This window comes from Triturus cristatus, chromosome 9 (genome assembly GCF_964204655.1).
Source record: "Triturus cristatus chromosome 9, aTriCri1.1, whole genome shotgun sequence".
Taxonomy (NCBI): Eukaryota; Metazoa; Chordata; class Amphibia; order Caudata; family Salamandridae; genus Triturus; species Triturus cristatus.
Window position 1 is genome coordinate 554,883,649 of NC_140592.1, and position 18,471 is coordinate 554,902,119.

General features: G+C 43.6%; 1 protein-coding gene across 1 annotated transcript in view; it reads right to left on the bottom strand.

The window, feature by feature from the left end:
- Positions 1–18,471, bottom strand: part of GIPR (gastric inhibitory polypeptide receptor) — a 1,954,711-nt gene that overhangs the window by 1,569,710 nt on the left and 366,530 nt on the right. The window contains exon 4 of the mRNA XM_085627720.1: positions 2,082–2,185. Within this exon, the coding sequence (XP_085483846.1) occupies positions 2,082–2,185 (104 nt within the window). The remainder of the gene's footprint in view (positions 1–2,081; positions 2,186–18,471) is intronic.

The following is an 18,471-nucleotide window of genomic DNA, read 5'->3' on the forward strand; positions in this document are numbered from 1 at the left end:
CTTAAATAAGTGTGGAATCTTCAAAGGTTCCGACTGACCGAATATATCATAATCCGTTTGTCCCAAACTATACCATCTTGTATAGGAATGGCTGTGATATTAGCTGCTGACAAGTCTCTTGCTTCACGATGGGATGATTTGTGTGGTTTCAAAAATAAGTTCACATTTTTTCTTTTTGTGTCCAAGTGAATATATCTTCTATTTATCAGCATGCTCAGAGTCATTACTAAGGCTAGCCAAAGCAGAAAGAAAAATATTCCAGAAATATTCCATAGTTCAAATCATGGTGAAACCAGATAAGTCATTTTCACGTGATGAAAGAAGTGTTGTGCTTGTTCTTTGAAAGTTCTTTTGGCTGGCGTTGTTTCAGGCTTGCTGGGATCCTCAGAAAACCTCAAAGTTAATGAAATAGCCAGAGGCAGTTCTGTCAATGGTTGATATTACATCAGGATTCGCTGAAATCGCTGGAACTAGTGGATCACTTGCTACGTTGGTGTAGACAGGTGTATCAGGACGAATTGTTATTTGGGTTTCAAGAGGAACGAGTTCCATAGCATTGTTGCATAGTCCTTCATTTCTTACTGTTGGATTCTCATGTGTTCGGACACTCCGTCAATTCACCCCACACAGCGCCCTGCAAGCGATGATGTCCCCATGCCATACGCGGGCTCCACCGTGGCAGCAAGCGGCCCAAGCACCATCTGTGCCACAGCCAAACACCTCTACCACCGGTGTGCCAACCACTACACACCAACCACGCCAAGCGCCGCAATTCAGCCAGGCACTCCGTCCAAGCAGACTCCGCCACCAGGTATTAGACGGCCAGGTCAGAGGGGATACAAGGAGTTGCCAGGTGTGCCCCTGTCACTGCAGCGCCTCTGTTGAGCCCAAAGTCTGGAGGGACAGTGTGGGACAGTGTGTAGAGCACCAATGCTGCCACGTTTCCAAAAATCGCTGCCAGGGGCAACCAGGGGCAACCAGATGGAAAATAACGCAGCCCTCACTGCACAGCGCCTAGGGAATCCACACGGCTGTGCGCCACACTAGTGATAAAGCACTCGTCGTTAGGATGATGTCCAAATCCTCAAAGCTCCATTCACAGGACCTCACCAGCCTCCGCTCGACCTGAGCCCACGGGGTTGTGTCCAAAATGGCACCCTGAGCCCCGGATGAGGCTCGCCCTGACCGCCGAGTCGTCTGTTCTGTCAGCGAGCCAGCCCTGTCTCCCTGCACCACTGCCGATCGAGCTGAGCTGGCACACCAGGAGTCCCGCGCCGGTGGAGGAAGCAAGAGGGGGCACGGTGACTGTGTGGCTTGGCGGCAGGGATGCGCTGTGGCGGCTGTTATCGTCCTGATTATTGATTAAGAATTCTGTAATGATGTCATGAAGACCCTTGTGACATTCATCAATCCTCTTTGCAAGTCGAATGACCATAGGGGAAAGGTTTACCAAGAACTGAGCTATTTTTTTTACCCCTAAGCACCAACGACATACACATTCTTGCACCAAATTATGAACAATAAAGGCGTGCTCTAAAATCACTGTCAGTCAACAATTACCTTTTCTCTCTAATTCCCTTATTCTCAGACACTCGAAAGTCCTTTTTGGGGCATCTATTCATCAGGACAAATATTTTAGTATCAAATTGATTGTATTTGTTCGCACGTTCCCAAGGTTTCTACACGATACGTAAATTAATTCAGAAGTTGAGAGAGGCCCGTCTGAGAGAAATTATTTCTTCAATTGACTTGTCACGAATGGCTCCATTGGTTCAGGGTGAAATCCATGTGTACAGTGGTCTTTGGGGATGGGGGATTTCTCCAGGTTGGAATAGATTCTTCCAGTGCATCACTGTATAGCTGAGTCTTTCCAAGATGTGATGGAGATCCCTTTGTGCAGCGATTCATAAGGTGTCTGGAATTGAAAATCCTCGAGAAGCATGACAGTCAAACTTTGGTGCATCATTCTGTTATTGAGTCATTTAAGGATTGGGTGGTCTGTACCAGTGCAGCAGTTTCATCAGACTACCTGTATGTAGGTCAAAAATAATCAGTTGGAACAAAAAAATAAGGCAACGTACCTGAAAGCGAGAAGAATGAAGAGTGCGAGAGTAAGAGTAGCCAAAGAGAGTGCATATCCCATGGTATACATCATCCGAAAGTGCTCGAGGATCCTGGCCTGCTTCTGCAAGAAAACACAAATTGTAGCTTTTTAAAGTTTCTGTGGGTTTAATATACACAGACTGACAAATCAGAAATGATTACCAAGAGCATATTCTCAGACTTAAATTGAAAAGGAATTTACTTCTGAATTACTATGTGGTTCAAAATAGAGCCTTCTAATGTAATTTGAACTTTGTGGGAACAGCTACGCCGCTAGGAGGGGCACTGATGGATGTAGAGCAGAATCTCTTATACATAATAATACACTAACATAGATATGATGTCAAAATATTAAAACCTTGGGTGTAGATTTTCTTTTCTGCAGTGGGGTGATCCTTTTGTAGAAGATATTTAGGTCATGATATTTAAATGTGACAATATTATGAAACCACACTGCTTCTCTTGGACTCATTTAGAGTTTAGTAAAGTGAGAACTCTACCATAAATTGAGAGTGCTCTGCTTCACCAAAACTGTGGTTCCACTGTTTCATTTAGAATCAGGATAACCACTGGGATTAACACAGCAGAGCCTCACATGTTTCTGCCATCAGGCTGGGTCTGGTGGCTCAGTGGACTAAGGTGCCCACTGCAGGGGCCTCTGTTCGACCTCGTGGTCACAGGTTCAAATCCCTGTGGGCTCACTCACTTTTTCATCCATCTGAGGTCGATAAAATGAGTACCTTTGGGTAACAATAAACATCTGTTATTCAGCGCCAATATGCCTACAGGTGAACGTGCGCTTTACAAATAGGTGTGTTTCGTTATGTTATTGGAAACTGTTGACTTAACAAACTGTCATCCAAATGGCTGCCAGGTCACAGTGTTGTTAGCCTTGGACGGTCTAGAGGCTTTGCTACATGTGTTAATGTGTAGAATGAATCTGGCGACTCCAGAGTAAATGTCAAAGATGGCAAAGGGAATTTAAACATTAAGGTATTGCATCAGCACTCAATGGGTAAAACCACAGAGTGATGCAAACAAGCAACATGTATCTCTTTCAAGAAAAGTTACCTTCTGGCAGGATTTTTAACATCATTGAAAAGTAACTGTCATTTAGTTCAATTTCTGATTGAAAATACCATAAAAATACATTTAAATCTATTTTCTTCAGTTTGATCAGTCCCTGGTGTGTTTATGATCATCTACATTACCTTTAATTCATAACCAGATTCAGAGAACTATCTTTGTGAGAGTAAATATACATTTAACATGCCCTAACCGCATTGATCTCTGCAAACAAATCTTTTGGGCTAAAAACACAAAAATATAATATTGACAAGTGGTTAATTCACCTTTGCAACTAAAACAACCCCAACTATTTGTGGGGGGTTGTGTAGCATTAACAGCACTCAAAGGGAAACAGCTAGAGTCATCATCATAAAACCTTTATTTTGCCAATAAAATAATGGCATAAAAGTATGCTACAGTAAAAACATTAGCAATAAAAATATCATATATTAGCACTCAAAGTTATTATACAATATAAAAAGAGTAAAAAGTCATAATGAATACAAAAAATTAATCAATTAAAAGAGAAAGAGGAATAAAACAGTAGTTAGTCAAATTGAGCCTTCTCTAAATTGTGAAGTTTGGTGTAAGGAATACATCTTCTTGTCTTTAGTGCGGATAAAAAGAATGAGGCCAGAGAGAAGCATACCAAGGGATCCGGTAGTTGCTGTAAATAGTAGAGAGCCGGCCACGCGGCATTGTCTAATTCCTAGCTTACGTATAAGCGGGAGAATAAATCTGGTCATTTCATTCAAGTAAAATTTACAAAAGAAAACAATATGTAAATCATACTGTACTGAAGGGTTATCACATGGACATAAAGTAAGAGCATTGAAGGAATAAGTTCTGGTGGGAAAACCCGACATGAGTGAAATATATCGTAATCAAAACCTAATAATATGTATATGTGATGAAGATTCGTTACAAATGTCTGATATGAAGTTGAAATAATTATTATACTCGGAGCTGAAAGATAATGTCTTACAGTAATACGGTTACAATTAAATTCATACCTCTTTGTAGCCCAAAATCTAGTAGGTGCAACTTCAATTCTTTTTTATTGATTTCCAGCCAGGATGTCGGGTCCTCGTATAAGTTGGAAAAACCGATTGCCTGTAAGTTTGTCGTAATATGTTTAGCCATTGTATTTGATGTACGCCATCTGTGAGGATATGTCTTGTCAGGGTCAAAGTTTCTTTCCTCCAGACTGAATGCACAAGAGAATTGGAGCAATGCGGATTTTATCTATTATGTAAGGCGCACCCAGCTCAGAGTGGATTATGTATGAGGAACAGGAGTGTAGATAGAACACATGTCAGCCTTTTAAAAAAAGGTGTCCTCTATACTCTGCAATTTTGTAGCATTGGAAATGCCCCAAACAGCTGCCCCATAGGTGGCAATAGATACTGATTTTGCCTCGTAGATTTCTTTTTATTACATTTAAAGGTTTTGAGGTGAGCTTCTTTATAACTAAAGATTCCTCTAATGCATTTTTCGATTATAGTGGCTCTATTAGTTACCATATCCAACCAGGTGTTTTTCCTATTAAAAATAATCCCAAGGTAATTAAAGAAGTCCACAATCGCATGTTTTCTGCCTTCAATAGAAAGAGTGGGCTATTTTGTTACTGTCTTCATGTTCAAGTTATTCATAAATTTTACATACTTATCTATGAGTCTCTAGAGTGCTCTACCAGTACGTGCCAAGAGCACTGCATCATCTGCAGAGAGGAGTAGAGGAACAGGAAAATAATTAATGGTAGAATCTATCGAGGCCGATTCCACCGCGTTGGTGTATAGAGCACATAAAAACAGGGCAAGTACACACTGTTCCCACTTTTTTCTATAATGTACGCAAGCCAAAACATTAGCGTACATCTCTCAGATGAATCTAATTATCTGTATCTCTATTCCCATATCCTCCATTATAACCCAGAGCTTAGAATGGGCCACACAGTCAAAGGCAGCTGATAAATCCATAAATGCCATATTCACAACAGATTTCTTAGCCACCGTATATTTTGCAACTATCATACTCGAATTGAGGGACTGATCTACTGTTCCCCTTCTCTTTCTAAATCCATATTAGCTAGGAATTAATATATTCTTTTCAAAGGCCCACTCCTCCAACCTGTTTAATAATACCCTCCCCATTAGCTTTGCAGTTGTATCTAATAGAGATACCGGCCTATCATTTTTTGGACTGGCCTTATCTCCTTTCTTTAAGATCGGTATTATCACGACTTCTTCCAGGATGCCAACGGGCCTGTCCTCGCTATAATATTAAACACGTTTGTAAGTTAGGGAGCCCAAAGGTACTGGTTATCCAAAAAGATGTCCATCGGGATCCCCATCGGGTCTTGGTGCCTTAGATCTTTTAGAGTGCTTCAAAGCGAGTTTAATTTCATCCAGAATAAAAGAGAAGGAGACTCCTGGATAATAAAATGGAGTTGGGACTGATGGGAGAGTTGCTTGACCCGAATTCCCAAACAGCGCTTCAAAGTGTTCGACCCATGCATCCTCATCCACATGAGAATCCAGAGTAGTCTCGTTTTCCTCTCTTAAAAACAGGGCGTTAATTATCGCCCAAAAATCCCTGTCACGATTTATTCCTGCTGCTTTCTGCAAATTCTCCCATGCCTCCTCTCTCAAAGATTGTAGCCTATCTGATCTTGCTTTTTTGTAGGTCAGTCGTAATAATTTCATGAAATTCCGTTCTCTAGGTTCTGCCTTCAGGGCAGCATGAAGATTCTTAAGGGCCTTTACACATTCATCATCAAACCGATGAACCCTCTTTGTTGTCTCATTTGAGCACAAGTAAGCCAGATTATCCCTGATCTCCAATAAGATCTGCTCAAAGGCTTCCAAACGCTCGGTACAAGATGTGTCTAGGTCTAGGCAAGTCAAGATCTCCTGGTTCATCTTACCGACTATTCAGCCAGTGAACTCTGTAGTATCCACTTTTTCCCATTTCAAATAAATTCTGTTTTTCCTGGCTATGGATAGGATGGGTAAAGGTTTCTCAGGTGATTTAGGCCTCTGGGCAATTGTAGTGGAATATGTAATTAGTGCATGATCACTAAAGGTATTAAAATATGTCTTAATATCAGAAAACTGAGGTTTAACAGCCTCTGACACTATAATATAGCCAAGGTTAGAATAATACGAACCTATGGTGAAGGTGGGAGCAGGAGGCCGGTTCAGATATCATGTGGATTAATTATTTCAAGGCTGTTAGCCGTGAGAATCCTATTTAAGGTAGTCCCATAGTCGTTGTGGTGAAAATAAGGGAGAGGTTCCCCATCAGCGTGTAAAATCTCACAAGCACTGAAATCCCCACTTTTACAGATGTGGGCATTCAAATCACCAATCCAGGCAACATCGCAGACTTTATGGGAAGCATCTATAATGTTAGCGATACCTGCTTCCAGGGGGTCCAGGACAGATTCCTGTTTACCTTCTAAGTTATTATTGTAGAAGTTAATAAAGATCCAGTTGTGGGCTTTATGTGCCTCCAGCAATAGGATTTGTTAATACGGTGTAGCGTTTAAAAAATGTTTAACCTTCAATTTCAATGTATTTGCCGCTAGTGTTATTATGCCTTCTCTAGGACGACCAGCCCTGGACCGTAATGCAGGGGACTGAAAAGACTGTTAACCATGTATGTTAATTTGATGAATTTCCCACGTTGGCTGGAAACATATTATATCATAACGAGTCAGCAGGGCCAGCCAATTCGGGTTATCCTTTTTCTTTTTATATCCCGCTATATTCCATGAGATGACTCTAGTTGACTCTAATTCATTACCCTTTTTCCCTTCAACCTCATGCACAGGTTCCACATGAGATCCGGCGAACAGTTGATCCTGAGTGCCCGGAGGGGATTCATGTAGCCTAGATTTTGCTTGATGTGAGCTTGAGGACAAATTACCCAGTCAGTCACAAGCTTCCAGGTCTCCTAATGAAGCACATCTATTAGACAGAGAAATTATTGGAATTGGCGAAGGAAGATGGAAATTCATTAAGGGGCGGGGATAACAGAGGTCATTCAGCTTCTGATATGCAGTTATGGATGGCCTAGAGGGTTTATAGAAAAAGCCTAAAGGGAGGGCAGAAATCTGAGTGTCAAAGGTAGGGACATTAGGAAGTGAGCGCAGTAGGTCGCCTACCAATTGCTGATTATTACAATTCTGAATTATACAATCCCCTCCTATGACCTTAGGAGCAGAGCCCACCCATTTGACTTGCCTTGCCATAATAAGATGCGTATATAGATTACCCCTTCCCTTAGAAAATGTTGAGAGACAGAATAAGGCTTTGTGCATTAGCTGTTCAGCAGTTTAATGTTGTTCCTGTTTTAATATAGGAGTACTAGCTAAGACAATGACAAAAGGGGAGGCTGCCGGTGGAAGATCTATCCTTACTCCATGGGCGACTGCCATGTCATCTTCCGGCTTTAAAAGTCTTTGACCTTGGAGATTTCCTTGCAAATAATGAGAGTCTAGAGCGCCCAGTTCACCAGACAGTAAGTTATTAACTAATGGTACTGTTGCAAATGGGGCCTCCCCCATTTAAGGCTTTTGGGGATTATCAAAAATTTGAACGGGGGTAATCTCTCAGAAAGCAGATCAATCACATTTGTCTGTAACAATGTCGCTGGAGTAGGCTTCATAAGCTGTGTTGTAGAGTTAATTGAGTCCAGAGAGTCCACAGCAGATGATAATAGCTGAGTTTGTGAAGACCCCAAAACAAAACTCCCTCCCAAACTATTAATAATAGAAGCAGTTCTATTGCAAAGTAGAGTCAATGTCTCCTCTATTTTAGATAGTCTATTTAAGAGCGGTTTGAGAAGTGTGTTAAGAATATGTTCCAAATTATAAGGTAAAACCTTGGCCAGAGACAGATTTGAGGGAATCAAAGGGGCCAAAGGGTGGATAACAGCCGGTGTGCTGGCACTAAGGTTTTTTTGTGCTCTTTTGGATCAACTTGGGCTTTGTTATAGTCAGTTTTTTTGTTCTCCCGTGTTTTTTTTTCTTCGGAGGTTCTATGCCTGGGCTGCCCTCTGTTGCATTTTCGAGGTCATAAGCATTAGGAATATCAGGAGGGTCAGAGATTTAAGGTCTGCGCCGTTGGTAGGGGAAACTGAAGAAATACACGCTTCTTTAAATGCCAAAGCAGGTCTTACCTCCTCTAATAAAAGGCGACACTCTGTCAGTTCTATTTCTTTGGATAGGATGTCAGCCACCCTCAATAGCAAGGAATCCAACGTATTTACAACAACTCTGCCAGAGTCTGCTGTTTTCATCTTATGTTTAGCAAGCATTTTCTCAAGAAAGGGGGTATCACTCAGATACTATTGCATAAGAGCCAGATGTTAGAGGGGGGCCCAGCCATGCCTCCTCTGGGCGATGACAGGTGAGAAGGTGCCCACCCTTCGCCTGGGCTTTACCCAGGCATGGCACGGGTGCGTCCCCGCACGCGTTCTGCACCGCGGGCACACAACGCGCTTTTGTGCATGATGGCAGGAAGCACAGCGGGAGAGGAGGTCGGGAGATGTAGTCCCCCCCCTGTGGCGGTGATTGTCGGGGCTTTCGCTGCTTCACTTCAGCTCCTTGAAATTCCCCACAAGTGGCTAGACTCGCTGCTGGCACACAACGCGCTTTTGTGCGCGATGGAAGGAAACACAGCAAGAGAGGAGGTCGGGAGATGTAGTCCACCCCTGCAGCGGTGATTGTCAGGGCTTTCGCAGCTTCACCTCAGCTCCTTGAAATTCCCCACAAGCGGCTAGATTCTACAAAATGATGCCAGTGAAGCCCTTTTAAACTATGCATAAGAAGTATCAAATGTTTATGGTGATTACCACTTTCATCTTGAAATATATATATTGTGGCTAATGATCATAAATTCACTGCAATTTGTTGTATTTCAGTGCTCTCCATGATTTTAATCGATCCGCTTCTAATTGTAGCTGTCCCACATATAGTTTTAACCAGCCCTTAGAAATGGGATCAGTTCATGCAATGTTTTGAGTAATTTCTGCATGAACTTCAGCAGTATTTTAACCAGTCTCACCAATATGTTATCCACTCCCTATAAATGTTCATAGATTCCCTTGAAATTGTTACTCTGTTTGTTACAGTATAAATAAGTGACTAAACACTCTATTTTCTTGATATCTACCATACTTTAGGTACTACAGAAAAAGTACAACACAATTGACAACCTACAGAACCACCAATACAATGTTATAATCAAACACCTAGAAATAGCATGTAATAAGTAAGGAAACTCAAGGCACTTCTAAACATCAACTAAACCTTATACGTAAAAAATTAAACTGAAAGCCCCCAACCCCTACAACGTACAACCTACCCAAATATATATGTTTAAATACAGCTAGTTCAACTAGTACAACTTTTACCCTCAACAGAAAACAAGCCACCTGATCCACATTGGAACAGCTTCAACGGAAAACTGAAAAAAAACTTTCAATATAATTAACAAATATGTAAGTATAAATAGTAATATGATTGTCATGCTATTTTATGTACATTACCAAAGAAAAATAATTTGTTACAATTTATTTAACTGTATGGTTAACCTCTTAGCTACTGGACCTCCCACCGGTGTTGAGCCCTTTTTTGGCTATTTGGAGTAGTTCGCTCTTAGGTCTCCATAACTATTTGTTCCACATACGATATCCAGACCAAATTTCCATCCATTTTTTCAACATCCTAGGGATTCTAAAAGTTCCCAGGGTTTGTGGATTCTCCTGGAGGAGACCGAGAAAATAGGCAAAATATTTTAAGATTTTGAGTTTTTGGAGAAAAATAGGGAAAAAGTGCCTGGTCATTTTCCTAAAAATGGCATCCACAAACAGTTTGCTGTACTAAAGTCACAATTATTCCAGATTTCAGGAACATGCAAAACTGAATAAAAAAAATCAAATTTTGTCCCACAGTTTTGGAATTTTTCAAAGAGGTAGCCCATTTTTACTATTTTTGTGCTCTCAACCTGCTTCTAGTTTGTGGTAGAAACCAGTATAAAACCAGTTGGCAATCCACAAAACCTGTAAATGTTTGAAAAGTAGACAAAACTCTGAATTCAACAAGTGGCCATATGTGTAGATCCTTCAAGGTTTTCCCCCCCAAAATAACTGTTAAAATAAAGAAATATTTAAAATGAGTAGGAAAAAAAGGCCATTTGTGGCAAAACATTCATATGTAACTTTTAGTCACGATGGTCAATTTACAAAACAATATACCACTACGTTTGCTAAACTCTTCTTGTTGAAAGATATATAGTGTTTGTAGGTTCTCCAAGAACTCAAGGTGCCCAGAGCCAACAACTGAGCTGCACCGCACAATGGTTTTTCATTCAGTGCTGAGTATAGACCAATTCATATAGTGAAATAGGTAGAGTTAAAAATGGGTATCAAGGAATCCCATGTACTTCTGAAATGGGCATAACATATACAGTTTATGATCAGGGGTTATTTGTACATCTCTGCATTTGTGGGTACCTGTACTAGCGTATGATTTAGAGGGTATATTTCAAAATGGCTTCTTTCTTATACACTGGATTACATGTGAAAGGCACAAATGCAGCAAAATCCAATGGGTAATAACAAATGTTCCACTATTCTATGCTCCCACAAATCTTCCGATAAAAATGGTACTCCACTTGTGTGGGTAGGTTTGGTGCCTGCGACAGGAAATGGTCCAAAACATAACATGAAGAACACATCACATTTTTCCATTGCAAGTAGAACATTTTTTGCAATGTGGGTAGCTCCAGATTTAAGAATCTAGCTCAGCGAGCACCTAGGGAAACTTAGCAAACCTGTGCATTTTTTAAAAGTAGACATGTAGGGGTATCCAGGGTGGGGTGACTTTCATGGTTCTCACCAGTTTTTTTTTACCCGGAATTCCATGCAGACCTCAAACTTTGACTAAAAAACATATTTTACTCAAATTTCTGTAATTGAAACTTATAGAATCTGGGGAGAATCACTAATTTCCATCCACCTGGTATTCCACGAAGCCTCTTGATAAAATTGTACCTCACTTGTGTGGGAAGACCTAGTGCCCGTGACAGGAAACGGCACAAAAAGCAAAATGGGAGCATCACATTTTTCTACTCAAAACTGACCCTTTTTTGCAAAGAGGATAGCTGTTGATTTTCGACCCTAGCTCAGCCAGCACCTAAGAAAACTAGCAAACCTGTACATTATCTAAAACTAGATACTTGGGGGGATCCAGAGTAGGCTGACTTGCATGGCTCTCACCAGGTTTTTTTTACCCAAACTTTGACTAAAAAACAATTTATTCCCACATTTCTGTGATGGAATGTTCTGGAATCTGCAGAAAGCCATACAAATCCATCCACTGAGTATTTCGCTAAGTCTCCTGATAAAAACAGGACCTCACTTGTGTGGCTAGGCCTAGTGCTCGAGACAGGAAACAACCCAAAGTGCAACATGGACAAATCCCATTTTTCCACTGAAAACTGACCCTTTTATTCCAATGTGGGTAGCTGGAGATTTTGGACCTTAGCTCAGCCGGCACCTCAGAAAACCTAGGTCACCTGTACATTTTTTTTAAACTAGACACCTAGAGGTATCCAGGGTGGCTGACATGCATGGCTCTCACCAGGTATTTTTTTTCCCCAGAATCTCGTGCAAACTTCAAACTTTGACTAAAAATTCACATTTCCGCACATTTCTGTGATGGAAATTTCTGGAATCTTCTCGGAACCACACACTTCCTTACACCTGGCATTCCCCCACGTATCCCAATAAAAATGGTATCTCACTTGTGGGTGTATGCCAAGTGCTTGCAACAGAAACTGACCCAAAACACAATAGGGACACATCAAAGATTTCCACTGAAAACGGACCCTTTTTTCCAATGTGGGTAGGTGTAGATTTTGGAACCTACTTCAGCCAGCACCTCACGAAACCTGAACAACCTGTACATTTTCAAAAACTAGACACCTAGGGGGCCGATTCCGATCCTGGAAAAATTTTCTCCGTACGAATAGTATCCGGATTTTTTTCCGTCCGACTCGTACAAGTACCGTACAAACTGGCAAGTACGATTCGCATGGGAAAAAATACATACGAATCGCATTGGGAAAATTCCCCCACACGTCCTCAGGTCGGAAAAAGTGTCCGACACGTCCCCGAACGATTTTACGTACGAATCGGAGAAATGAAGTCCGAGCGCGCAAGTACGATCCATCCCGTCTGTCCGATTGTACAACCGTATGGAAAAAACACCACACGGAGCGAACCTCAATAGCAACCATGGAGACATGTGCCCGCATACGCGCCGTCCCCCCAGCCCCCCGTATGTACGCACCGTCCCCCCCAGCCCCCGCGGATGGACGCGCCGTACCCCCAGCCCCCCTCCGTGTATGTCCGGTCCGGACCCCCACCCCACCCCCGAATGTCCGGCGCGGACCCCCACCCCCGTATGTACGGCGCGGACCCCTACCCCACCCCCGAATGTACGGAGCGTACCCCCATCCCCGTATGTTCGGCACGGACCCCCAGCGCTACGCGCCGGGGTTCCGCGCCGTACATACAGGGGTGGGGGTACGCTCCGTACATTCGGGGGTGGGGTGGGGGTCCGTGCCATACATTCGGGGGTGGGGTGGGGGTACGCTCCGTACATTCGGGGTTGGGGTGGGGGTCCGCGCCGTACATTCGGGGGTGGGGTGGGGGTACGCTCCGTACATTAGGGGGTGGGGTGGGGGTCCGCATCGTACATTCGGGGGTGGGGTGGGGGTCCGCACCGGACATACACGGAGGGGGGCTGGGGGTACGGCACGTCCATCCGCGGGGGGGCTGGGGGTACAGCGCGTCCATCCGCGGGGGGGCTGGGGGGGACGGCGCGTACATACGGGGGGCTGGGGGGGACGGCGCGTACATACGGGGGGCTGGGGGGGACGGCGCATACATACGGGGGACTGGGGGGGGCGGCGCGTACATACGGGGGCTGGGGGGGACGGCGCATACCAGGCCCCCAATTCCACTCGCATTGCGGCGTACTTCGCTTTTCCGGCACTTTTTGGGTGCCGTAAAAATATTGCAGTCCGGACTGCTGTCGGTTCGAATCGTACTTCCTGGTTCGTGAAACGCAGCCTGAATGCGTCCCGACGTCACGTCGGCGCTTTCCCGGATCATATTTGTATGTATATTTTCGTCGGTTGGTGTTTTTGGTGTTTCCATGCGAATCGTACTTGCATGTTTGTAATGTTTTTTTCCCGGGTACGAGTCGGACGAAGAAAACGCTCCGACCGATGGTTCGTACCCGGTTTTTCCAGGATCGGAATCGGCCCCCTAGGGTTACCCAGGGTGGGCTGACTTGTGTGGTTCTCAACAGGTTTTTTGACCCAGAATCCCTTATAAACTTTGACTAAAAAACACATTTTCCTCACATTTTTGTGAAGGAAAGTTTTGAATCTGTGGGGAGCCAGAAACTTCCTTCTACCAGCATTTCCCAAAGTCTTCTGCTAAAAATGGCACCGCACTTGTGTGAGTAGACCTAGTGGCTGCGACAGGAAATGGCCCAAAACACAAAATGGATACATCACATTTTTGCATCGAAAACTGACCCTTTTTATGCAATGTGGGTAGCTGTAGGTTTTGGACCCTTGCTCAGTCAGCAACTACGGAAACCTATCCAACTTGTACATTTTTGAAAATTAGACACCTGGGGTAACCAGGGTGGGCTGACTTGCATGGCTCTCACTAGGTTTATTCTACCCAGAATCCATTGCATATCTCAAACTTTGACTAAAACAACACATTGTCCTCACATTTCTGTGATGGAAAAGTTCTGGAATCTGCGGGAAGCCACAAACTTCCATCCATATGGCATTCTCCGAAGTCTCCCGATAAAAATGGTACCTTATTTGTGTGACTAGTCATACTGTCCGTGACAGAAACAGATCAAACCAAGGTCAATGAGAGTCCCCTGCAAAGGCTCCTGATGACCTTGGTTTGAGATGTTACTCTAGCGGGCACTAGGCCCAGTCACACAAGCAAGGCAGCGCTTTTATCAGGAGTTGTGTGGGAACACCAGGTGGTAAAAAATGTGTGGCTCCCTGCAGATTCCATGTCTTACCGTCACAGAAATGTGATGAAAATGTGTGTTTCTTACCAAAGTTTGATGTTTGCAAGGGCTTCTGAGTATTATTACCTGGTGAGAACAGTGCTTAATTTGAGCCAGTAGGTTTCTAGGGCTTTGCACTGGCACTTAATTGTCAACACTGGCTCTTGTGACTGTCTGCCACAAGGTGGCACTGTCTGTCTAATTTGGAGATGACCACAACAACAGGTAATTATTAATTCAATATACTAAAAAAAGACTAATACCTACTGCCCAAGCCATTCTTATAACTCTGGAGGCTTGAAATGGTCTGAATTGTCACACTTTTAGGAGTGAGATGGTTAGTAGTTGTGTTGTTAGCAGGTAAAATGTGTGGTGCAAGCTGCAGTGGCCTCCTGATGAGATAAAGCTCTGGGTGAGAGCCACGCACGTCATGCACCCCTGGACTCCCCTGGTTGTATAGTTTTCAAAAATGTGCAGATTTGCCTAGGTGCCTGCTGAGCTAGGGCCCAAAATCCACAGCTACCCACAATGGATAAAAACACAATAACAAGAAGTCCTTAGTAAAGGCCATCTTTACATTTTGGCTGATAAAAAAGACACTGCCCCATTATCTTCATGGTAAGGATACTTGCCGCCACAGATATAAATCTCGTACTAGTTATTTTTTTAACTTAAACCACCGCTTATACTGGTTGGTTTAAGAACCTCTAGAAATGCTAGTTTCAAAGCACAAATACTGAATATTGAAACCAAGACTTCTGAAGGTGAGCCATAAAGCCACGTCAAGGCACCAACCACTTTATGGTCTCTTTACATGCCGTTCATGCACCACACATAAAACTTTCATACCACCAGCCAGGGGCCCAATCCACCAGATCAGTGCACTCACATGAACATACTACCGCCATGCAAGCGCCCATCATATTCATACGTCACAGGATGGAATCAGTTTGACTACATTTTTACCATCTGCTAAGTAATCACCTTCATTTTGAGCATTACCAAACTCATGCCTAGTGAACCTTCACTAAGGACTCCCATGACAGCCACATGAGGCTCAGAGAGACATGTCTTACATGTGTCTTTAGCGCACTCACTGTGGTAAATCCAACTCCTTCCAGTTTGTGGATACAAATTGGGGGTGTCTGAGTATGTTTGTTGAACTGAATGAGCTTATCTTCGTTTGCAACAAAGGCCAACATGCTGAGGAATACTGCTGAAGTTCCCTAAAGAGAACGTCATTAACTATGAAGAACTGTACTCTTTGGCACACAGGGTAGACTGAGAGAATGTAGCATATGTCCCAAACCACCGTTATCTGCAGTGCTGTGACGGTAATGCACTTATCATACAACAAATTGAACATCTACCATGTCCTGACAGAGGATGAACATGGCAAGCAGGACAAACTTTTTAGCCATTAGTGTGGCTTGGGTGCAGTGATCTATGCAATGGTATGAATTTTTTGTAAAATGTATTATCACCCGAGAGGGTATCCTGTCGCTGATGCAGGAGCAGTCAGGGAAGATCCATGGAGTAACCTATTTGAAGAGCCAAGTGTTCAGCTTTGAGCGGAATGCACTCATTTTAGAGACGGTACATGTGTAGAGACAGGTCATACTGCCCTTTTGGAGCCAATTAGGAGATGTCTATTCTCCTTGCTCTGGTTCTGCCTATACTGAGCAACGGTGTCTGGAACGTTTCTGAGAACTAAGGCAGTAGTGAGGTATGCTGGACCAGTGCTGTGCAAGACTTAGAATGTGTGTTTCAGGAGTTTGAAAAGAGTGAATCAGTAAAGCTCTTTCAGGTGCCAGGTGTGTATGTCTGAGTGCTGAGATATTGAGGGAGGAGGCTGCCTGCTGTGTTCTGTATGGCGACTGTATAGTTTGGAGTCATTTGCTCAGTTGAGTGAGGGTGTAATTTAGTATCAGGGTGAGTGCGGTGCCAATGGGTTTCAATCCATAGGTGAAGATGAAGGGATGGCATGTGTATCTGTACTACCTTTACTATCAGCCTTCTACCTATGCAATATCCCTGTGAAAATACACCTACCCTAAGCTTTTCTTACCCGTTCATGTTTCTGACCCCATCAGAGTTTTGACTAATCCTGTATACTTGCCGAGTGAACCTATACTAACGCCTTCCGTCCCTAGCTACTTGAAGCTCAAGAAAACATGTCTTTCATGCACCTTGAGCGCAATCACTCTGCTAAATCCAACTCCTTTCTGTTTGTGGATACAAATTGAGGGTGTCCAAGTATGCCTTCTGAGGCCTCATTCCGCGAAGGGGCAAGCATGTCTACCGTTGAAGCTAAGGCAAACATGCTGTGGAACACTGCCTACATTTCCTAAGGCAATAAGCCAAACAAATGTCATGTGGGACTCATTCACCAACACTTCTTCCATTGCTTTGAAAGGTTGAAAACTGAACTACTAACTTGTATCATACCCAATGTTATTGAAATAGGGTACAGGACACAATATCTTGTATTATGATTGTTTTCAAACACCTAGTATAAGGACAAAATACATTTCCTTATATATCCAAATCAGTGCAGATGGCGCAGTGCTCAGGCATTGAACAAGTATTTATACAACAACATAGATCTTTATAATCCCCTGGGGGCGCAATCACCTGCCAGGGGAAAAAACTTTTTTTTTTAAATTACCCCCCCCCCCCCGGGGGAGAGGGGTGGCCCATTACTGATCCCACCCCCCCATATAAATACCTTGGTGGCCCAGTGGTGTTTCCTGGTGAAGTACTGGGTTATTTAGGAACGCAGTGGTGCCAGGGGTAGCACCCTATGACTTCGAGTTCTTCCTGTCTTGGACCACAGAAACACAGAGTCTTGTGGTGGCGTCAAAGATCATTTTATTATTGACTGCAGCCAGTAGCAGCAATCCTAGAAGTACACACGGGTATGTTCTCAGGAGACTGCTCAAACTTACAGAAACGGCCTTCTCCTTATATACAAAATATCATGCTTCAGGCACACATTCCTCGTTTTACGATATGGTCATTCATGTGTATTCATTACAAACGAAAAGGCAGAGTCATGATGACCATCCCACATTCCAGTTCAGCCAGCCCACAATTATTTACCCAGCGAGGCTCAGATCCCTCATCAGATATCAGCAGACCCCAATAAACACGGGCACCTCCTGTTGGTAAAACAAGCCATAAAGCAGGAAGAGTCAGGTGTGAAAGAGATTAGCCGGAGGCTTGTGTGGGATGAAAAGGCTTTATGGTGTGTCAAACCCTGATGCTAATCACAGGTGGCCGTAGGACGGGGAGCTCGTGAGACCGGACTGACCTGGGGCGGTGTAGCCAAATTGCACAGGTCACAGAGAAGTCAAATAGAAGGCACATGTGTTCTGAAGGCCTGTGCATGTCCTTAATGCGCAGCCTATGTGAGGGCAACCATAAGATGGCTACCGCTCTAAAATGGAACCCACGAAGTCAATGTGTAATATCGTATACAAAGTACATTTATCGATGAAATGTTATGCAAAACACTTGTACATACCGCATTGGCCATTCGCGGTTCGCTGATGCCGAAATAGGCAGGGTAGGGCCATGCCTCCTACGTGGTCCCAAAATTGAAAGTACCACACTGGCTTTGTATTGTGGCTGCGCTGTGATTCAGAGCCAAGAAACAGTGCCAGGAAGGCATTGTTGGACAGGGGAGGATCTCCCTTTTCCAATGATGCTTCTCTGATACCTAGGGAGACATTGTGGCCCCCCAAAACCCAATTGAACGTTTGAGCAAGGTCCTATCTTGAGCCGTCTCAATCAACGGTAGAAAATTGACACCAGCAAGCCTCGTGACACTCTGATATAACAGATGGTTGGGAGTGGGGTATGGGAAAGATGCGGAAGCGATTCCATATCTCCCCCCGCCTTTTAAAAAAAAAAAGGAATCCTTCGGTGCTTGCAGAATAGGATCCTTTTGAGCCCTCACCGGTTTCTGCCAATGATTGACAGATGCACCAGGGAGGGTCTGCGTGGGTTGGTCATTGTCCGACACATGCACCAAAGGGGTTACATTATTTTCAGACAGTATGACAGATGGAGCAATATATATCACATTAAGGAAAGGTAAATAATTGCTCTTGCATATGGGCTACACTTACAGCAAAGGGACCACGAGCACTGGCAATGTACAAAATGCTACTCTAATG